The following is an 18,019-nucleotide window of genomic DNA, read 5'->3' on the forward strand; positions in this document are numbered from 1 at the left end:
AAATGCACAAAAAAAAAACCCCGGAAAACGCTTCAATGATGCTACGCTCAGGTGGTGTGAATGCAGCATGGGGGAGGAGAGGACTGAGGAAATGCTTCCTCCTGCCTGCAGCAGACTGATGACATCTCAGGCAAAGTCAATGGATGAAGCTCAAGGACCCCTTTATTATGATCGGCTCCCTGCTGCAGCCTCTCGCCTTGTGTCTGGCGGCAAGTTACAATGTTGCAGTCTGATCTCTGGGAGAGAGGAGAACGAGGGAATGCTTCCCCATGCCTGCAGCAGACTAGGTTGCTGTATATTGTGACGTGTCGGGAAGGTATTCATTCACTGACGGTTTCACTTTTCTGTTTTTTTGTTTTGTTGGCTGCAGTTTCGGGGTCTGGCCCGGCGCCCGGGTCGCTCCCGGGTCTCTGAAGATCAACTGAAGCGCATAGAGAAGATGGCGGAGGAGCGACTGAAGAGGTAATGACAGAAAATGACAAGGAGAGGCGGTCTCTGGTTCATAGATCCAAGGGGCACCTTAAGGCATGCTGAAGTGGCCCTTCACTTCATTTTAGGGCAATATGGTCGTCTGTTTTTAGGGTTCTGATAAATATATATTTTTTTTAATATATATATATATATATATATAATATATATATATATTATTATTATTATTATTTTTAACACACTGGACCCAGAGCTATTCCTTTTGTGATCGCTGTGACCAATCGCAGCCAGCAACACAATGGATGGCTTGAAAGGATGCCTTTCATTGTTTACAACTGTCATGTCACCTGCTGTGATAGGTCACAGTGGTCACATGGTCCTGGCAGCGGGCCGGTACAGTGATCAGTCATTGGCTGTGTCTGGTGGAAGCAGCCGGTGACAGATCACACTGTTGCGTGGCCCCACAGCCAAGCGCGTCATAAGACATCTACCCGGATTGACAAAAGGTCCGTAGTTTGCCCCCATAGGCCGGGCAGCAACCGATTTTAAAGGATATATTTTTTTTATTATTATTATTTATAAGTTATTATTAATATTGTACAGGATTTATATATTAATATTTATATTATACAGGATTTACAGTGTATATATAATTTATTATTATTATACAGGATTTATATATTTATATTATACATGAATATATATTTTATATTATACAGATTTATTTATCATTATTTATATATTATTTAGGGTTTATATTATTAATTATTAATATTATGATATGACATAAGTTATGTATATGAATATATACATGGATTACATATTTATATATATACATGATTTACAGTATATATCATTTATTATTATTGTACAGGATTTATATATTAATATTTATATTATATACAGAATTTCGATTTCACATATTATATAGGATTTATATATCCTTATTTATATATTATTATTATACAGGATTTGATTATTATTATTATTTATATATTATCATTATTGTTAATAATATAAATCCCACACAAGAATATTTATTATTATTATACATGATTTATATACAATTAATTATATATAAATATTATTATTACTATTATTATTATTATACATGATTTATATATATAGTTATTATTATGATACAGGTTTTACATGTTTATTATTTTACAGGATTTGTATGTTTTTTGTCTATTATTTATATTATTATTATTATTATTATACAGGTTTTGATTATTATGATTTATATATTATTATTGTTAATAATATTCTTGTGCAGGATTTATATTATTATTATTATTATTATGATACCAGATTTATATAATATACATGATTTAATATATAATTATTTATATATAAATTATTATTACTATAATTAATATTATACATGATTTATATATATATATATATATTGATATTATGATACAGGGATTACATGTTATTTATTATTATTATTTTACAGGATTTGCATGTTTTTGTTTATTATTATTTATATATTATTATTATTATGATTTATATATTAATGTTAATAATATTCTTGTGCAGGATTTATAATATTATTATTATTATTATTATTATGATACCAGATTTATATAATATACATGATTTATATATAATTATTTATATATAAATTATTATTACTATAATAAATATTATACATGATTTATATATATATATATATATATATATATATATATATATATATATATATATATATATATGATATATGATACAGGATTTACATGTTATTTATTATTATTATTTTACAGGATTTGCATGTTTTTTGTTTATTATTATTTATATATTATTATTATTATGATTTATATATTAATGTTAATAATATTCTTGTGCAGGATTTATAATATTATTATTATTATTATTATTATGATACCGGATTTATATAATATACATGATTTATATATAATTATTTATATATAAATATTTATTATTATTACTATAATATATACATGAGATAGATATATATATATATATAATTATGATACAGGATTTACATTTGTTTATTATTATTTTACAGGATTTGTATGTTTGTTTTTGTTTATTACTATTATTATTATAAAGTGTGTGTATGTGTGTGTGTGTGTTATATATATATATATAATTTTTTTTTTTTTTTTTTATACAGGATTTATATAACACCAGTATTTTACACAGCACTTTAAATATATAGGAGACAGGTTCGGTGACAATACAATAATTAAATTGAATACACGAAGGTTAGGAGGACCCTGCTCCTCAGAGCTTCAATCTAATAGATCTCATGCATGTTGCCTCCCCCATCGCAGGGTTCCTATTCAGTACATTATTGGAGAGTGGGACTTCCTGGATCTGACCCTGCAGATGAGGCCGCCCGTTTTTATCCCACGACCCGAGACGGAGGTAAGAGAGCGCACCGCACGGGACTGACATCTCCGAATGCCACAGAAATGCCAAAAACGATCATCAGTTACAGTGAAGTAAACAAGTCTTGTTATTTTAGAGCCGGCAGCTGCTGGATTGCTTTTACCAGCCGTGGGAGAGAATGGACTCCCGCAAAAAAATAAAAAATGTAAAGTGCCCCCCCCCCCCCCCCATGCTCGCATGCAAAGGTGAACGTGTGTATCGGTCCCGCATGCATGCAAACCGCGATCGTCTCACACGTGTGAGGTATCGTCACGCATGATCATTCCAGATCATGGGTGGTCATTCTAGCACCAGACTTCCTCTGTGTATAGAAAGTGATAACCTGTAAAGGCTTTTTAAAGCGTCGCCTATGGATAGTGAAATTGATGTCAAGTCTGCCCTATATTTAGATTGACATGTTGGGTATCTATTAACTCGACGTAATATCATCTTTTATATTTTATCATAAAAAAAAAAAAATTGGCAGACGCGAATGAGGAAAAGCCGGTACAAGGCTCTTCCCATTTACATCGTGATCAGCCGTGATTGGACAAAGCTGATCACACGGTTAAGAGTCTCCGTCAGACTTTACCGAGATCGGTGTTTTCGGTGCGTCAAGACTGTCAAACCGCACCACTGATCGCCACGCGGCGGCTGCGGCTTGTTATCCTGATCACATGATAGGACGTGAAAAAAAAAAAAAACACACAAGACTTTACAATCACTTTAACCACTTCCCGACCGGCGCACGCTGATGTACGTCGACAGAATGGCACGGGCAGGCATATTGGCGTACAGGTATGTCCAATATTCAATGCCGCCCTGCCATCGGTGGCGCTGGTCGGGACCCCCGTGAGTCCGGTCGCGGGACCTGCGGACTCGATCGCCGCGGGCCTCCCCGCGATCATCTCACGGAGCGGCCGAATGGAGGAAATGCTGTGTACACAACATTTCTCCATTCTGCCTAGCAACTAGTGACACTGATCTCTGCTTCATGTGATTGGAGCAGAGATCAGTGTTCACTAAATGAAAGCCCAACCCCCCACAGTTAGTAACACACCCCTAGAAACACTTAACCCCTACACTGCCACCCACTGGTTAACCCCTTCACTGCCAGTGTCATTTACACAGGAATCACTGCATTTGTATAGCACTGATTGCTGTATAAATGACAATGGTCCCAAAAATTTGTCAAAAATGTCCGATGTGTCCCCACAATGTCGCAGTCACAATAAAAATCGCAGATCGCCGCCATTACTAGTAAAAAAATAAAAATAAAAAATTATTAATAAAAATGCTATAAAACTATCCCTATTTTGTAAACGCTATAACTTTTGCGCAAACCAATCAATAATCGCTTATTGCGATTTTTTTTTTTTTACCAAAAATATGTAGAAGAATACGTATCGGCCTAAACTGAGGGAAAAAAGTTTTTTTTATATATTTTTGGGGGATATTTATATAACAAAAAGTAAAAAATAATGCGTTTTTTTCAAAATTGTCGCTCTATTTTTGTTTATAGCGCAAAAAATAAAAACCGCAGAGGGGATCAAATACCACCAAAAGAAAGCTCTATTTGTGGGGAAAAAAGGACGTCAATTTTGTTTGGGAGCCACGTCGCAATTGTCAGTTAAAGCGACGCAGTGCCGAATCGCAAAAGTGGTCTGGTCTTTGACCAGCAAAATGGTCCGGTCTGGAAGTGGTTAAGGATTTTTTTTCTAGAAAATTGCTTAGAACCCCCAAAGAACATTAATTTTTATATATATATTATATTATATTATATATATTTTTTTTTAGCAGAGGCCCTAGAGAATAAAATGGCGATTGTTGAAATATTTTATGCGACACAGTATTTGCGCAGCGGCTTTTTTTGGTAACAATTACAGTTCTAACGAATTGTAATGCAAAAAATAAATAAACAATATATCTCTCTCAATATAAATAAACAACTCTATCTCTGTGTCTGTGTCTCTCTCTCTGCTCTTGTCTCTGTGTCGCTCTCGCTCTCTCTCGCTCTTTGTCTGTCCAGTCCCTCTTCGCTCCTGGCCCCTCCTTACTGCTGTGGCTATGGCTTGGCTATGGGGGGGGGGGGGGGGGCGGCAGCCGAGCCGACACAGGACTGTGGTTCGGTGTGTCTCTCTCTGTCTCGCGCTCTCTCTGTCTGTCTCTCTCCTGATTGGCTAAATGACTTTGATTGACCCAGCAGTAGGAGGCAATGGCACCACTGCTGTGTCTCCTCCAATCAGGGGAGAGAGTCCGGGATGTCCGAGGGACTCGTGGACATGGCTGGATAGAGATGGGGGCTCAGGTAAGTATTGGGGGGGGGGGGGGCCTGCTATACACGTTTTTTTTAATCTTAAAATGCATTAAGATAAAAAACAACTTTCTGACTTTACGACCCCTTGAAGTGTTTACATTGATTCTTTGTATTTGTTCAGTGACACTCGCAGACTAATCTGTAAGTGTCATTGTACAGGGAGTGACGGCGTTCTGACAGCTGCGCCTGCTGGGTAATGCAAAGCATTTACCAAAAATGACAGCCGCTAATAGTGGCGGGAGGGGGGGGGGGGGGAGGGGAGCGATGGATGTCGGAGATGAGTCCTTTGAGTCTGCGCTCAGTACAGGCATTGCCCATCCCAAAAGATCGCAACACTCACTACTTTTTTTTATTTTTTTATGGTTGGACAGATGTGGATCATTTTTTATTTATTTATTTATTTTTATTTCCGCGTTGTTTGTACAGGCGATGCCAGGAGATTATTCATCAGCTCAGGCCCGTTGGCACATTCCTGTGCCAATAAGACAATGCCCAGTAATTTCAGCTTTGTGTATAATAATTGCGCAATGCAGCGTTTCCTTAGAGCACGCTGTGTGCCAATGTCACAGATTATGTGCTTTGTGCCCTGGTCCAAACCATTTGGTGGGGGGGGGATTATGTGTGGGGTGGAGGGGGGATTATGGTGTGTGGGAAGGAGGGGGGATTATGGTGTGGGGTGGAGGGGGGATTATGGCGTGTGGGGAAGGAGGGGGGATTATGGTGCGGGGGGTTGTTTTTCAGGGGTTGGTTTGGCCCCTTAGTTGCAGTGAAGGGAACTCTTAAAGGCGTCAGCATAACAAGACATTTTGGACAATTTCTGTTCCCAACTGTGTGGGAACAGTTTGGGGACTGGCCCCTTCCTGTTCCAACATGACTGCCCACCAGTGCACAAAGCAAAGTCATAAAGACATTGATGAGCGAGTTTGGGGTGGAGGAACTGTCTGACCTGCACAGAGTCCTGACCTCAACCCGATAGAACACCTGTGCGTGTAAAGCCAGGCGTCCCAATACTTTTGAAAATATGGTGTTGTGCCTCAAAAGTCCCACTCCGGTGCTTTGATTTATTTATTTATTTATTTTTTCTTTTGTTTAATTTTTTGGGATATAGATAAATAGGCGTCATTTTCCTTTCCTGCGTCAGGATATCAGGAAATCGGTGACCCCTTGTGAAGGGTGCGATTTGGCCGCTTTTCCTGCCAGAAGTGTGCCGGTGCAGACCTGTGTTCCTGCCATAGGCCATGGGGGGGGCTTTGCACCACTTCTGCTGGACTGTTGGTCTTATGGGCAGAGACACGGCCAGCCGGGTGGTCTGTGGCGAAGTGTAACTGCACAATACTTGTCCATTGATGTGCCAAAATCATCCAGTGCCAAGGGCAAAGATGGCAAAATGCCCCCCCCCCCCTTTCATTATGTGTGACCCTATGAGGAGGAAGGGGGGAGAGAGCACAGCCCGCACCTCCTCCCGCCTCTCCTCTCCTCACTGCTGACAGATGTAGTGATGCCGCTGTCACTACTTCTGTCATCATCCTTATAGTAGAAGGAACTTGCAGCGCCCCCATCCATAGAATTCATGGTGCGCCCAGGTCAACCGTTCCCCTCTGCCCACCCCTTGTCCCAGCCCTGCCCACTGCAGGGGTTGTCCACAAGGGTTCAGTTAGTCCTCATCCTCTCTCCGGCCTCCCCTTCAGTCTTGCACAGGTGTCGCGGCTCCTCTCCTGGACTGAAACGGCTTCCTCTGATTTCCCCGCACACTGTGAGCGTCTCGCCATGTGCATCAGAAGCTGCAGCAAGTCAATGGCCAGATAGAAGCAGATTCAACGTCAAGTTTAAGGCCGGCACTGAAAGGTTTTTGCTAATTGTTTTTTTTCTCCGTTTGTTGGAATTCCCAGGAACTGGTCGGACTGGTTCTGGCGGATTGTCCGGGGTTGAGGCAGTCGCCTGAGCCCAGAATCCTGGAGGTGGGCTGCGGTTCTGGCGCCGTGTCTTTGGCTTTGCTGCGAAACATTCCTCAGGTACCGTAGAGAATTGTGAACACCAAAGAGGAGAAATGTCATATATTATAAATGACCAGTCCTTAGATGTGCTGCATTTGTTTTCTGTAAGCCCCCCCCCCCCCCCCCCCCAGTGATCCGGCTGATAACACTTCCTGTCCTGTAGTGACAACACTGCCTTATCCTACTGTATCTACAGAGCAATGTTGTCACCGTAGGGCACCCTCACCCCTTCCCTCTATAATAACGATCTCTAAACTGTGGCCCAGGGGGCTGGATGTTTGTTTGCCTTTATCTGGCCCTTGGGGCACTATTCCTCCCACTAATACCAATGATGGGGCACTATTCCTCCCACTGATACCAATGATGGGGCACTATTCCTCCCACTGATACCAATGATGGGGCACTATTCCTCCCACTGATACCAATGATGGGGCACTATTCCTCCCACTAATACCAATGATGGGGCACTATTCCCCCCACTGATACCAATGATGGGGCACTTTTCCTCCCACTGACACCAATGATGGGGCACTTTTCCTCCCACTGATACCAATGATGGGGCACTATTCCTCCCACTGATACCAATGATGGGGCACTTTTCCTCCCACTGACACCAATGATGGGGCACTTTTCCTCCCACTGATACCAATGATGGGGCACTATTCCTCCCACTGATACCAATGATGGGGCACTATTCCCCCCACTGACACCAATGATGGGGCACTTTTCCTCCCACTGACACCAATGATGGGGCACTTTTCCTCCCACTGACACCAATGATGGGGCACTATTCCTCCCACTGACACCAATGATGGGGCACTATTCCTCCCACTGATACCAATGATGGGGCACTATTCCTCCCACTGACACCAATGATGGGGCACTATTCCTCCCACTGACACCAATGATGGGGCACTTTTCCTCCCACTGACACCAATGATGGGGCACTTTTCCTCCCACTGACACCAATGATGGGGCACTATTCCTCCCACTGACACCAATGATGGGGCACTATTCCTCCCACTGATACCAATGATGGGGCACTATTCCTCCCACTGATACCAATGATGGGGCGCTATTCCTCCCACTGATACCAGTGATGGGGCACTATTCCTCCCACTGATACCTTTAATGGGCACTATTCCTCCCACTGATACCAGTGATGGGGCACTATTCCTCCCACTGACTCCAATGATGGGGCACTATTCCACCCAATGACACCAATGATGGGGCACCATTCCTCCCACCGACACCAATGATGGGGCACCATTCCTCCCACCGACACCAATGATGGGGCACCATTCCTCCCACCGACACCAATGATGGGGCACCATTCCTCCCACCGACACCAATGATGGGGCACCATTCCTCCCACCGACACCAATGATGGGGCACCATTCCTCCCACCGACACCAATGATGGGGCACCATTCCTCCCACCGACACCAATGATGGGGCACTATTCCCCCCACTGACACCAATGATGGGGCACTATTCCTCCCACTGACACCAATGATGGGGCATTATTCCTCCCACTGACACCAATGATGGGGCACTATTCCTCCCACTGACTCCAATGATGGGGCACTATTCCTCCCACTGACTCCAATGATGGGGCACTATTCTTCCCACTGACACCAATGATGGGGCACTATTCTTCCCACTGACACCAACAATGGGGCACTATTCCTCCCACTGACTCCAACAACGAGGCACTATTCCTCCCACTGATACCAACAATGGGGCACTATTCCTCCCACTGATACCAACAATGGGGCACTATTCCTCCCACTGATACCAACAATGGGGCACTATTCCTCCCACTGATACCAACAATGGGGCACTATTCCTCCCACTGACACTAATCCAAGAGAAGCACATCCAGTACAGTATATGGTAGCGGTAGTATGTGTGTGTGAAGGATGGGGGGGGGGGGCTGGATGTGTGATATCGTATTTTCCTCCTTATAATTGTGTCGTGTTTTGTGTCTCAGGCTCGTGTTCTGGCCATAGATAAAACCGAGGCGGCTGTGAATCTCACCCGAGATAACGCCGAGAGGTAAGTGACCGAGGATAGCGACAAATGAGCTGACATTTCAGATAAGGAATTAGATTTTGTTGGAATTATCCTTTTAATTTCCGAAACCTTCGATTCCTCTACAAATCGGGTTCAGCTCCTCCCAACCCAAATTATAGTAGAACTCCACCTATTATTTTCTTATGGCTCCCCATGTATATGGATCAAACACACATACTTTTTAATATATAAAAATGACCATTTGTTATGTGGGTAAGGATTCTCCAGGCACGGTGGGTTAGGGTTTTCCCTTGAAGATCAAGGTCAGGATTTAGGGACCTCCCCCAAATGTCAGGGGGTGTGGCTTACGTCTATCCAAGTGTGTTTACCAAGTTTTCGTTGCAGAAAAGAGCTCAATCTTTCTCCTCCCCACCGCCTCCTCCTTCGCTGTGTAATTCCTCTTTAAATGTTCCCGGTGCCGCGCCCCTGAGGAGATCATTTACATTTATTTTTGGATAGTGGAGATCTGTAGAGAAGAAATTTGAAACATTGATGACGATGGATGCATAAATGGAATGATTGGGGATTTGTGTTATTGTCTAATGACCTCTCTATATTTATGTTCTGCAGACTCCATCTACAACCCCGAATCCAGATTCTTCAGCATGACATATTGTCAGGTTAGACTTTCTGCCTCCAGCAACCCTTCTTCTGCCTCCAGCAACCCTTCTTCTGCCTCCAGCAACCCTTCTTATGCCTCCAGCATCCCTTCTTCTGCCTCCAGCATCCCTTCTTCTGCCTCCAGCATCCCTTCTTCTGCCTCCAGCATCCCTTCTTCTGCCTCCAGCATCCCTCCAGCATCCCTTCCTCTGCCCCTAGCATCCCTTCCTCTGCCCCTAGCATCCCTTCCTCTGCCCCTAGCATGCCTTCCTCTGCCTCCAGCTTCCCTTCCTGCATCCCTAGCAATCCTTCCTCTGCCCCCTACTTCCACCTCCAGCAACCCTTTTTTTTCCGTTCCTCATTTCACCTCCAGCAACCCTTCTTCCTCCTCCTTTTGCCTGCAGCAACCTTTTTTTTCCTCCTCCTTCCACCTCTAGCAAACCTTCCTCTGCCTCAAACAACCCCTCTTCTGCCTGCAGCAACCTGTCTTCCACCTCCTCCTTCCCCCTGCAGCAACCCTTTTTCCCCCTATTTCCACCTCCAGCAACCCTTCTGCTTCCAGCAACCCTTCTTCCACCACCAGCAGCCCTTCTACTGCCTTTTTCCTTTCCACCTCCAGTGATCCTTTTTCCTGCCTCCTTCCGCCTCCAGCAACCCTTCTTCCTTTCCTTCCTTCTCTTCCAGCAACCCTTTCTCTGCCTCCAGCAACCCTCCCTCCAACCCTAGCAACCCTTCCCATGTCTCCAACAATCCTCCCTCTGCCCCCTACTTCCACCTCCAGCAACCTTTTTTCCGTCTCCTCATTTCACCTCCAGCAACCCCTCAACCCTTCTTACACCTTCAGTAACCCTTTTTCTTCCTCCTCCTCCTTCTGCCTGCAGCAACCTTTTTTCCTCCTTCCTCTGCCTCAAGCAACCCTTCTTCCGCCTCTAGCAACCTGTCTTCCACCTCCAGCAACCTGTCTTCCACCACCTCCTTCCGCCTCAAACAACCTGTCTTCCACCTCCTCCTTCCCCCTGCAGCAACCCTTTTGCCTCCTCCTTTCCGCCTCCAGCAACCCTTCTACTGCCTCCTCCTTTCCGCCTCCAGCAACCCTTCTACTGCCTTTTCCTTCCGCCTCCAGCAACCCTTCTACTGCCTTTTCCTTCCGCCTCCAGCAATCCTTTTCCTGCCTCCTTCTGTCTCCAGCAACCCTTCTTCCTTTCCTTCCTCCGCTTCCAGCAACCATTTTTCTGCCTCCCGCAACCCTTCTTCTTCCTCCTCCTCTGCTCTGCCTCAAGCAACCCCTCTTCCACCTCCAGCAACCCTTCTTTCACCTCCTCCTTCTGCCTGCAGCAACCCTTTTTCCTCCTTCCTTCCTCTGCTTCCATCAACCGTTTTCTGCCTCCAGCAACCCTTCTACCTCCTCCTTGCGCCTCCAGCAACCCTTCTTCCTCCTCCTTCTTCCACCTTTAGCAACTCTTCTTCCGCTTTCAGTAACCTCTCCTCAGCCTCCAGTAACCCCTCCTGTGCCTCAAGGAACCCTTTCTCAACCACTGACAACCCTTTCTCCGCTTCCAGCAACCCTTCCTCTGCCTCCAACAACTCTTTCTTTGCATCCGCCAGCCTTTGTTTCGCCTCCAGCAGCCCTTCCTCAGTCTCATCTCCCTCTCTAACACAGACCCCGCAGAGCACCTCCTCGCCCTGGGCCCTGTGGACGTTTTGGTCAGTAACCCTCCCTACATATTCACAGAGGACCTGTCTAGTTTGGACCCGGAGATCTTAAGGTGAGGTCCTTTTTTTTTTTTTTCTGTACATCCATCTGATTGTATCTACTTCTAGTAATCCAAACACAGCTGGACTGTCTGATTATTTTAGAGAACTTTTTTTTACCATTTCGGGAGATTGGCCCCGTTCATGACTTTATGGGGGATTATTGAAGCCTGGACACTTAGACTGAATTTAGCACTCGGCGCTGTGCCTTTCTCTGACCTATAGATGGCACTGTGTCTTTCTCTATCTGTACACAGCACCTGGTGAGCGAAAATATGTGAATTTCAGCAGCAGTATTGGGATCCTCCAGTACTGCAGGAAAGGGTGATGAGATCTAGACCCCCCCCTACTACCCATCCAAACCCCCTCCCCATGTCTAAACACTTACCTGACTGCATGCCACCAGTGATGTCCCCCTACTCCTGCACCGCTCCCCTCAATTCCTGCTTTCACAGGAGACACTGAAGGCAGTGGATTTGTTTAAATGCCAGTTCTCTCTTTCAGATGACTGTAAATGCTATTTTAACCAGCTCAGCCCCGGAAGATTTTACCCCCCCCCCCTTATAGCAACTGATTACTGTATAAATAACACTGGCAGGGAAGGGGTTAATCACTAGGGGGCGATCAATGGGGGTTAAGTGTGTTCCCTCAGCGTGTTCTAACTGTGGAGGGGGGTGGGCTACCACTGACATGACAGAGATCACTGTTCTTGATGACAGGGAGAGATCTGTCATGTTGCTAGGCAGAACAGGGAAATGCCTTGTTCGCCCAGTTCTGCCTCTCCTCGCCGAGATCACGGGCTGCCAGCGGACATCGGACATTCTCGTACAGGTGCGTCAGATTGCTCAGGAGTGCCATCCTGCCGATGTATATCGGCAAGTGGTTAAGGAATGAAATGTTTTTAAGGTGGAGCTAAACCATCCTATCCTTTTCGGCCAAGGAAGCCTCCATCTTGGCCTCTCTTTGATTTGCCGCTGCCATGGTGCTGCACATGTGATCAGTTATGACGCCAGCCATTGGATGGTTAGCCAGTTTGGTTGAGGGCACAAACAAATATGACTGTTGGCATTCCTGGCACGCTGGTGATGTAACTGTTTTTTAAAACCGTTAAATCGATTGGTTTAGTTCCGTTTTAATCTATTCCCCACCACGCTATAGCTCAATGACGGCTACAGCGTGGTTTCAATTCTGGGAATCGGGCGCGCCCCTGCGGCGTGCATTGGCGGGGACCTTTGATCAGCTATGCCCTTCGAACACAGCTGATCACAGATTGGGGTAAAGAGCCAATCACAGCGGTTCTTTAACATGTGGCCAGCTGTGTCCAATCACAGCTGATCACAGTGTAAACCGGATTTGCTGGTTATCGGCATTCCTCCCCTCGCGCTGACAGTGCATGAGAAGAGGCGAGCCAGTAAGCGCCAATCCACACAGGGGGCATCTACACTGATAATCGGGGCACTGATCATCCGTGTCCTAAAGACCAGTGCAGCCTCGTCTGTGCCCACCAGTGCAGCCTCGTCTGTGCCCACCAGTGCAGCCTCGTCTGTGCCCACCAGTGCAGCCTCGTCTGTGCCCACCAGTGCAGCCTCGTCTGTGCCCACCAGTGCAGCCTCGTCTGTGCCCACCAGTGCAGCCTCGTCTGTGCCCACCAGTGCAGCCTTTTAGGGGTGAAAGTGCCCGGTATTGAAGTGGTTAAGAAGAATTGAGAGATTTTTTTTTTTTTGCTTACACTGAATACCCCGTGACCTGGTTGGCTGACAACTTTCACAGACATCTGATTGGGTGACGCCATGCTGGTTATACCTGTGCCTCTTCTAGGTATGAGGACCGCGCAGCATTAGACGGGGGCCCCGATGGAATGGATGTGATGAAGGCAATTCTACGTCTTGCACCTCTCCTGCTGAACCCCGGGGGGTAGGTGAGCCCCACCGATACTGCCCAACGATTTCCATATGGGGGCCGCATGTGACCCAAATCTTCTATATTCCCAGATCCGTCTTCCTAGAGGGAGACCCCCGACATCCGGACATGGTGGAGGAGTGGCTGCAGAACCATCCCGAGGTCCCCATCCAACTTCTCAATGTGGTAAAAGACTTCTGCAGCAAGTATGTCTGTCCGAGGCACACGGAATACATAGCGGAGGGGGGGGGGGGGTTAGGGGGTCCAGTGCAGACATAAGATACCCCTTGGGGGAAGGGGGGGAGAGGGGTTAAGGGGTCCAGTGCAAAGATAAGGGGGGGGCACCATATGTTTGTGGCCTATCGTGGCACCAGGAGGGTATTACCAATGCCTGATGATAGGTACTTTGGTTGCCATGTTGCTCCTTTTTTATTTAATAACCAAAAGTGACAACCATCAGGCAACACAAATTGTGCAATCATCATATATAATTATAAAGAAAAGAAAACAAGCAAAAGGTGATCGGTTTCCATGTAATGTGTCAGCAGATATTTGCTTTCCTGTAAACTAGTGATGTCAGTGTCCCCTTCTTTACCTTGCCAGCTCAGAGGTGACACAACCATGTAAATCCCGGTACCTGTGCAGGCTGTATTGACAAGTCTGATGCAGATCAGTCAGCTTTCTGCAACGTTACAATGTACAGTTTGATCACTGGGGGAGGGGTGACTGAGGAAATGCTTTTTCCTCCTCCTAAAAAGTTACAATGTACAGTCTGATCACTGGGGGAGGGGAGACTGAGGAAAAGCTTCTTCCTGCCTGCAGCAGACTGATGACATCATCTCAGCCTAGGTGAAGTCACTGACAGGAGTTCAAGGACGGCTTTTTACTGATAAAAGATGGAGAATTTCTGAGGAAGGATCCTGTTGCTGTATATTGTGACACCTCAGGAATGTAGTGATGTTGACTTGTTACTGAAGGGTGCTCTTTATCGGTTGCACCGATTCCAGTACTAGTCTCGGTGCTGATTCCGAGCATTGTACTCCTGCAAATGTTCCCGATGCTTCTTGTCCTGATGCCTGGACACTCGGGGATGATTGGTGCGAAGGTGGGGGAAGTTCTAATCACGGTTCTCCCTGTGTGGCTTTCAATAAAGCAGCCGACAGCCGCAGAGGGGAGAGGAGGAGAAGGCGGCTGTCGGCTGCTTTATTGAAAGCCACACAGGGAGAACCGTGATTAGAACTTCCCCCACCTTCGCACCGAACGTTCCTGAGTGTACTGTGTCCTCCTTTGTGCTTCTCCGTGGGCTCCTCTGGTCCCCCCATCCCCTCGGTGCGCTCCTCAGGTCCCCCTCGGTGCGCTCCTCAGGTCCCCCCTCGGTGCGCTCCTCAGGTCCCCCCTCGGTGCGCTCCTCAGGTCCCCCCTCGGTGCGCTCCTCAGGTCCCCCCTCGGTGCGCTCCTCAGGTCCCCCCTCGGTGCGCTCCTCAGGTCCCCCCTCGGTGCGCTCCTCAGGTCCCCCCTCGGTGCGCTCCTCAGGTCCCCCCTCGGTGCGCTCCTCAGGTCCCCCCTCGGTGCGCTCCTCAGGTCCCCCCTCGGTGCGCTCCTCAGGTCCCCCCTCGGTGCGCTCCTCAGGTCCCCCCTCGGTGCGCTCCTCCGGTCCCCCTCGGTGTTGAGGCCTCAGAGAAATGGACTGGGGACTCTCTATCCTCAGTCCCTCAAAGGGAAGAAGTCAGGGGTCTGTTCACCAAAGCCCCCCCTCCCCCCGACAGGGTTGAATGAAAAAAGGGAAACGGTGTAATAAATATTTTAATGTAAAATTGTAAAAATGATTTACAAAAAAAAAAAAAAAACACTGAAACTTCTAAATTTTACAATATAGAAAATTTTGAGTAAAAAATAAACCACTGACACTACGCCTCATCAGTGCTGCACATTAGTGCCACTGTCACATGACATTAAAACTCGGTACTCGGTCTTAATAAAGTGGTGTCGGCGCAACTCTATCCTTAACACTTGCTGGTGACCAAACAGACGGTTTTACGAAGTTGTGACGCGGCTGAATCCTGTGTGTCTGCTGTTCACAGGCCGAGGTTTATTCACCTGCGGAGGAGAGATGGGACCTCGTCTTCCTGAAGATACTCGGCCACCTGGATCTGCTTGTCCGTTGCAGGGTGTACGAGGAGGAGGAGGAGGAGGAGGAGGAGGAGGAGCTCAGCGGGAGGAGAATCACAACGTGAGATTTCCACCAACCAACAAACCTGACAACACCAGCTCTATGAGTGGAAGGAGACCAATCTGCATTCAGCAGTACAGGATGGAAGCTGTCCTGGGTGTCCTGACCCCACCCCCCCCCCCCCGCCCCGTCCCCCAATGAACATGCAAATGAAAATTTGAAATAAAAGATTTTGTTTTCATTACATTAGAGCTGCACGATTAATCGTCAAGAATCATTATCGCGATCTTGACTAAAGTGTTTCACAATTATTTCTATGCAAAGAATTCTCTCGGCTCTTCTAAAGCCCTCAAAGGAAAGGAAGAGAAAATCCGGGCAATCTGCCGAGAATCAAAACATTCCTTATCAGTTGAAATTAAGTAGAAACATTGTAACAATTTGTCAATGGAAGAGACTTTTGTGTGTGAGTGAAGAAAGTTTAAACACTAAACATTTTTCTGACATTTGTTGGTTTCAAGTTAAAATAATTATTATTTTTTTTTGCTAGAAAATTACTTAGAACCCCCCCAAACATTATGTATATTTTTTAGTAGAGACCCTAGAGAATAAAATGGTGGTTGTTGCAATATTTTATGGCACACTGTATTTGCGCAGCGGTCTTTCAAATGCAATTTAAAAAAAAAAAATAATACTTTAATGAATTAAAAAAAAAAAAACAGTAAAGTTAGCCCATTATTTTTATTTTTGTATAATGTGAAAGATTTTACGTTGCGAGAATCGTGATTTTTTTTTTTATTCTAAGCAAAAAAAATTGTGATTCTCATTTTGGCCAGAATCGCGCAGCTCTACATTACATACATTACAACTCGGAGTTTGGATAACCCATCCTCCGCCTCCTTTTTACAAGAACTCTTCTGTTTTCTATATTAATAGAAAGTAACGGCTGTGACTTTGTATCTCTGTATGAAATAAAAAACAGAAGTGTGCTGCGAGGGCGTGGCTTTGGATTTTTGTGGACTTCCCTTTACAGTCGTGTAACAAACTAAAGCCGGGTGAGTTCTGCTCCGCCATTCACAGGAAGCTTTGTATTCTATGAATGACTACAAAACCCAATACCACACACGTGTCCATCTCTTTGAGGATAAACGAAAGTGGTTGGAGGGAAGCTTCAGAATGGCAAAGATGTTTTTATTTATGTGAACAGACTGCACTTCCTCTTTAATAATCCACTTACCGATCGGTGACATACCTGGTACATTGCTGGACTTCAAGCAGTTACCCTGGGATGATATGCCCCTGCAGGCCCCATCCTAATACCTTTTCCTCCCTTTTTTATTTTTTTTATTTTTTTTAGAACGAACAGTCAGCTTTCTTGTAAAAGCAATCCTAGCGGCTAACTAGCCTCTGGATTGCTTTTACAAGCGTCGGAAGAGGACGCCTCCTTCCCTCTACCTTCCGCGGCTCTCTTGGTCTCTCCCATCCCACCTGGAGACCCCAAGCGACCAGCTGGCACATCTACCGGCTGGCCAGACAGCCGTACAAAGCCCAAATCTGTTTTGATCATCATTCCGCTATGGTGACCTGACATCACTTTCCAGTTTACCCGGATAGCAACAGCGCCATTTAAAAAAAAGAAAATTTAAAGCATTCAAAAGCGATGATCTTGGCGTTTTGAATGCTTTTAAGGGCAAAGGAGGGATTTGGGGGTCTTATAGACCCCAATTGTCTCCATAAAGAGTACCTGTCACTGACAATTACTGTCACAAGAGATGTTTACAAAATGATCAGTGATCAAAAAAATTTAAATAAAAGCAACAGTGTAAAAAAATAAAATAAAAAAAAATGAAGGTGCGCCCTCCCTGCCCGCGCGCGCGGGTCCTGCAGGCATGCAAACCGCTATAGTCCCGCACATGTGCGTCACCAAGAACGTGGGATCTTGGGCAGTAATTCTAGAACCAGACCGCCTGTGTAAATCTAAAGTGGTAACCTGTAAAGGCTTTTAAAATGTCGCCTATGGATAGTAAAATTTTACGTGGTTTGTTACCATTGCACAAGCGTGCGTAATTTTAAAGCGTGACATGTTTGGTATTTATTTACTCGGCGTAACATTATCGTTTATATTTTACCCAAAAATTTGGTTATTATATTGTGCGTTTTTTTTTTTTTTTGCCACTTTTTGTTTACAAGTTTAAATCTGTATTTTTTGCTAGAAAATTACTTTTAAAAACAATTGGGTTACGTATTGTGTTATTTTTTTTATTTTTTTTGTATTAACAACTTCACGCAAATTGGCGTACCTGTACGTCAGTACTTTGACGCTAAATACAGTTGTTACGGCAGCAGCTAGCTGCCATAACCCTGGTATTTTCAGGAACGGCGTGCGTTT

The 18,019-nt window shown here is 45.3% G+C and overlaps 1 protein-coding gene across 1 annotated transcript in view; it reads left to right on the forward strand.

The window, feature by feature from the left end:
- The window catches only part of HEMK1 (HemK methyltransferase 1, mitochondrial release factors N(5)-glutamine), a gene marked incomplete in the record, with an annotated part of 21,619 nt that extends 5,358 nt beyond the window's left edge, over positions 1-16,261 (forward strand). Inside the window, 8 exon segments of the mRNA XM_077451506.1 lie at positions 2,731-2,823; positions 7,033-7,155; positions 9,130-9,194; positions 9,783-9,832; positions 11,473-11,578; positions 13,383-13,478; positions 13,556-13,669; positions 15,545-16,261. Of these exon segments, the coding sequence (XP_077307632.1) occupies positions 2,731-2,823; positions 7,033-7,155; positions 9,130-9,194; positions 9,783-9,832; positions 11,473-11,578; positions 13,383-13,478; positions 13,556-13,669; positions 15,545-15,593 (696 nt within the window).
- Positions 16,262-18,019: the final 1,758 nt, after the last annotated feature.

This window comes from Lithobates pipiens, unplaced genomic scaffold, assembly GCF_037356315.1.
Source record: "Lithobates pipiens isolate NorthernLeopardFrog02 unplaced genomic scaffold, aLitPip1_a1.2 Scaffold_23, whole genome shotgun sequence".
NCBI lineage: Eukaryota > Metazoa > Chordata > Amphibia > Anura > Ranidae > Lithobates > Lithobates pipiens.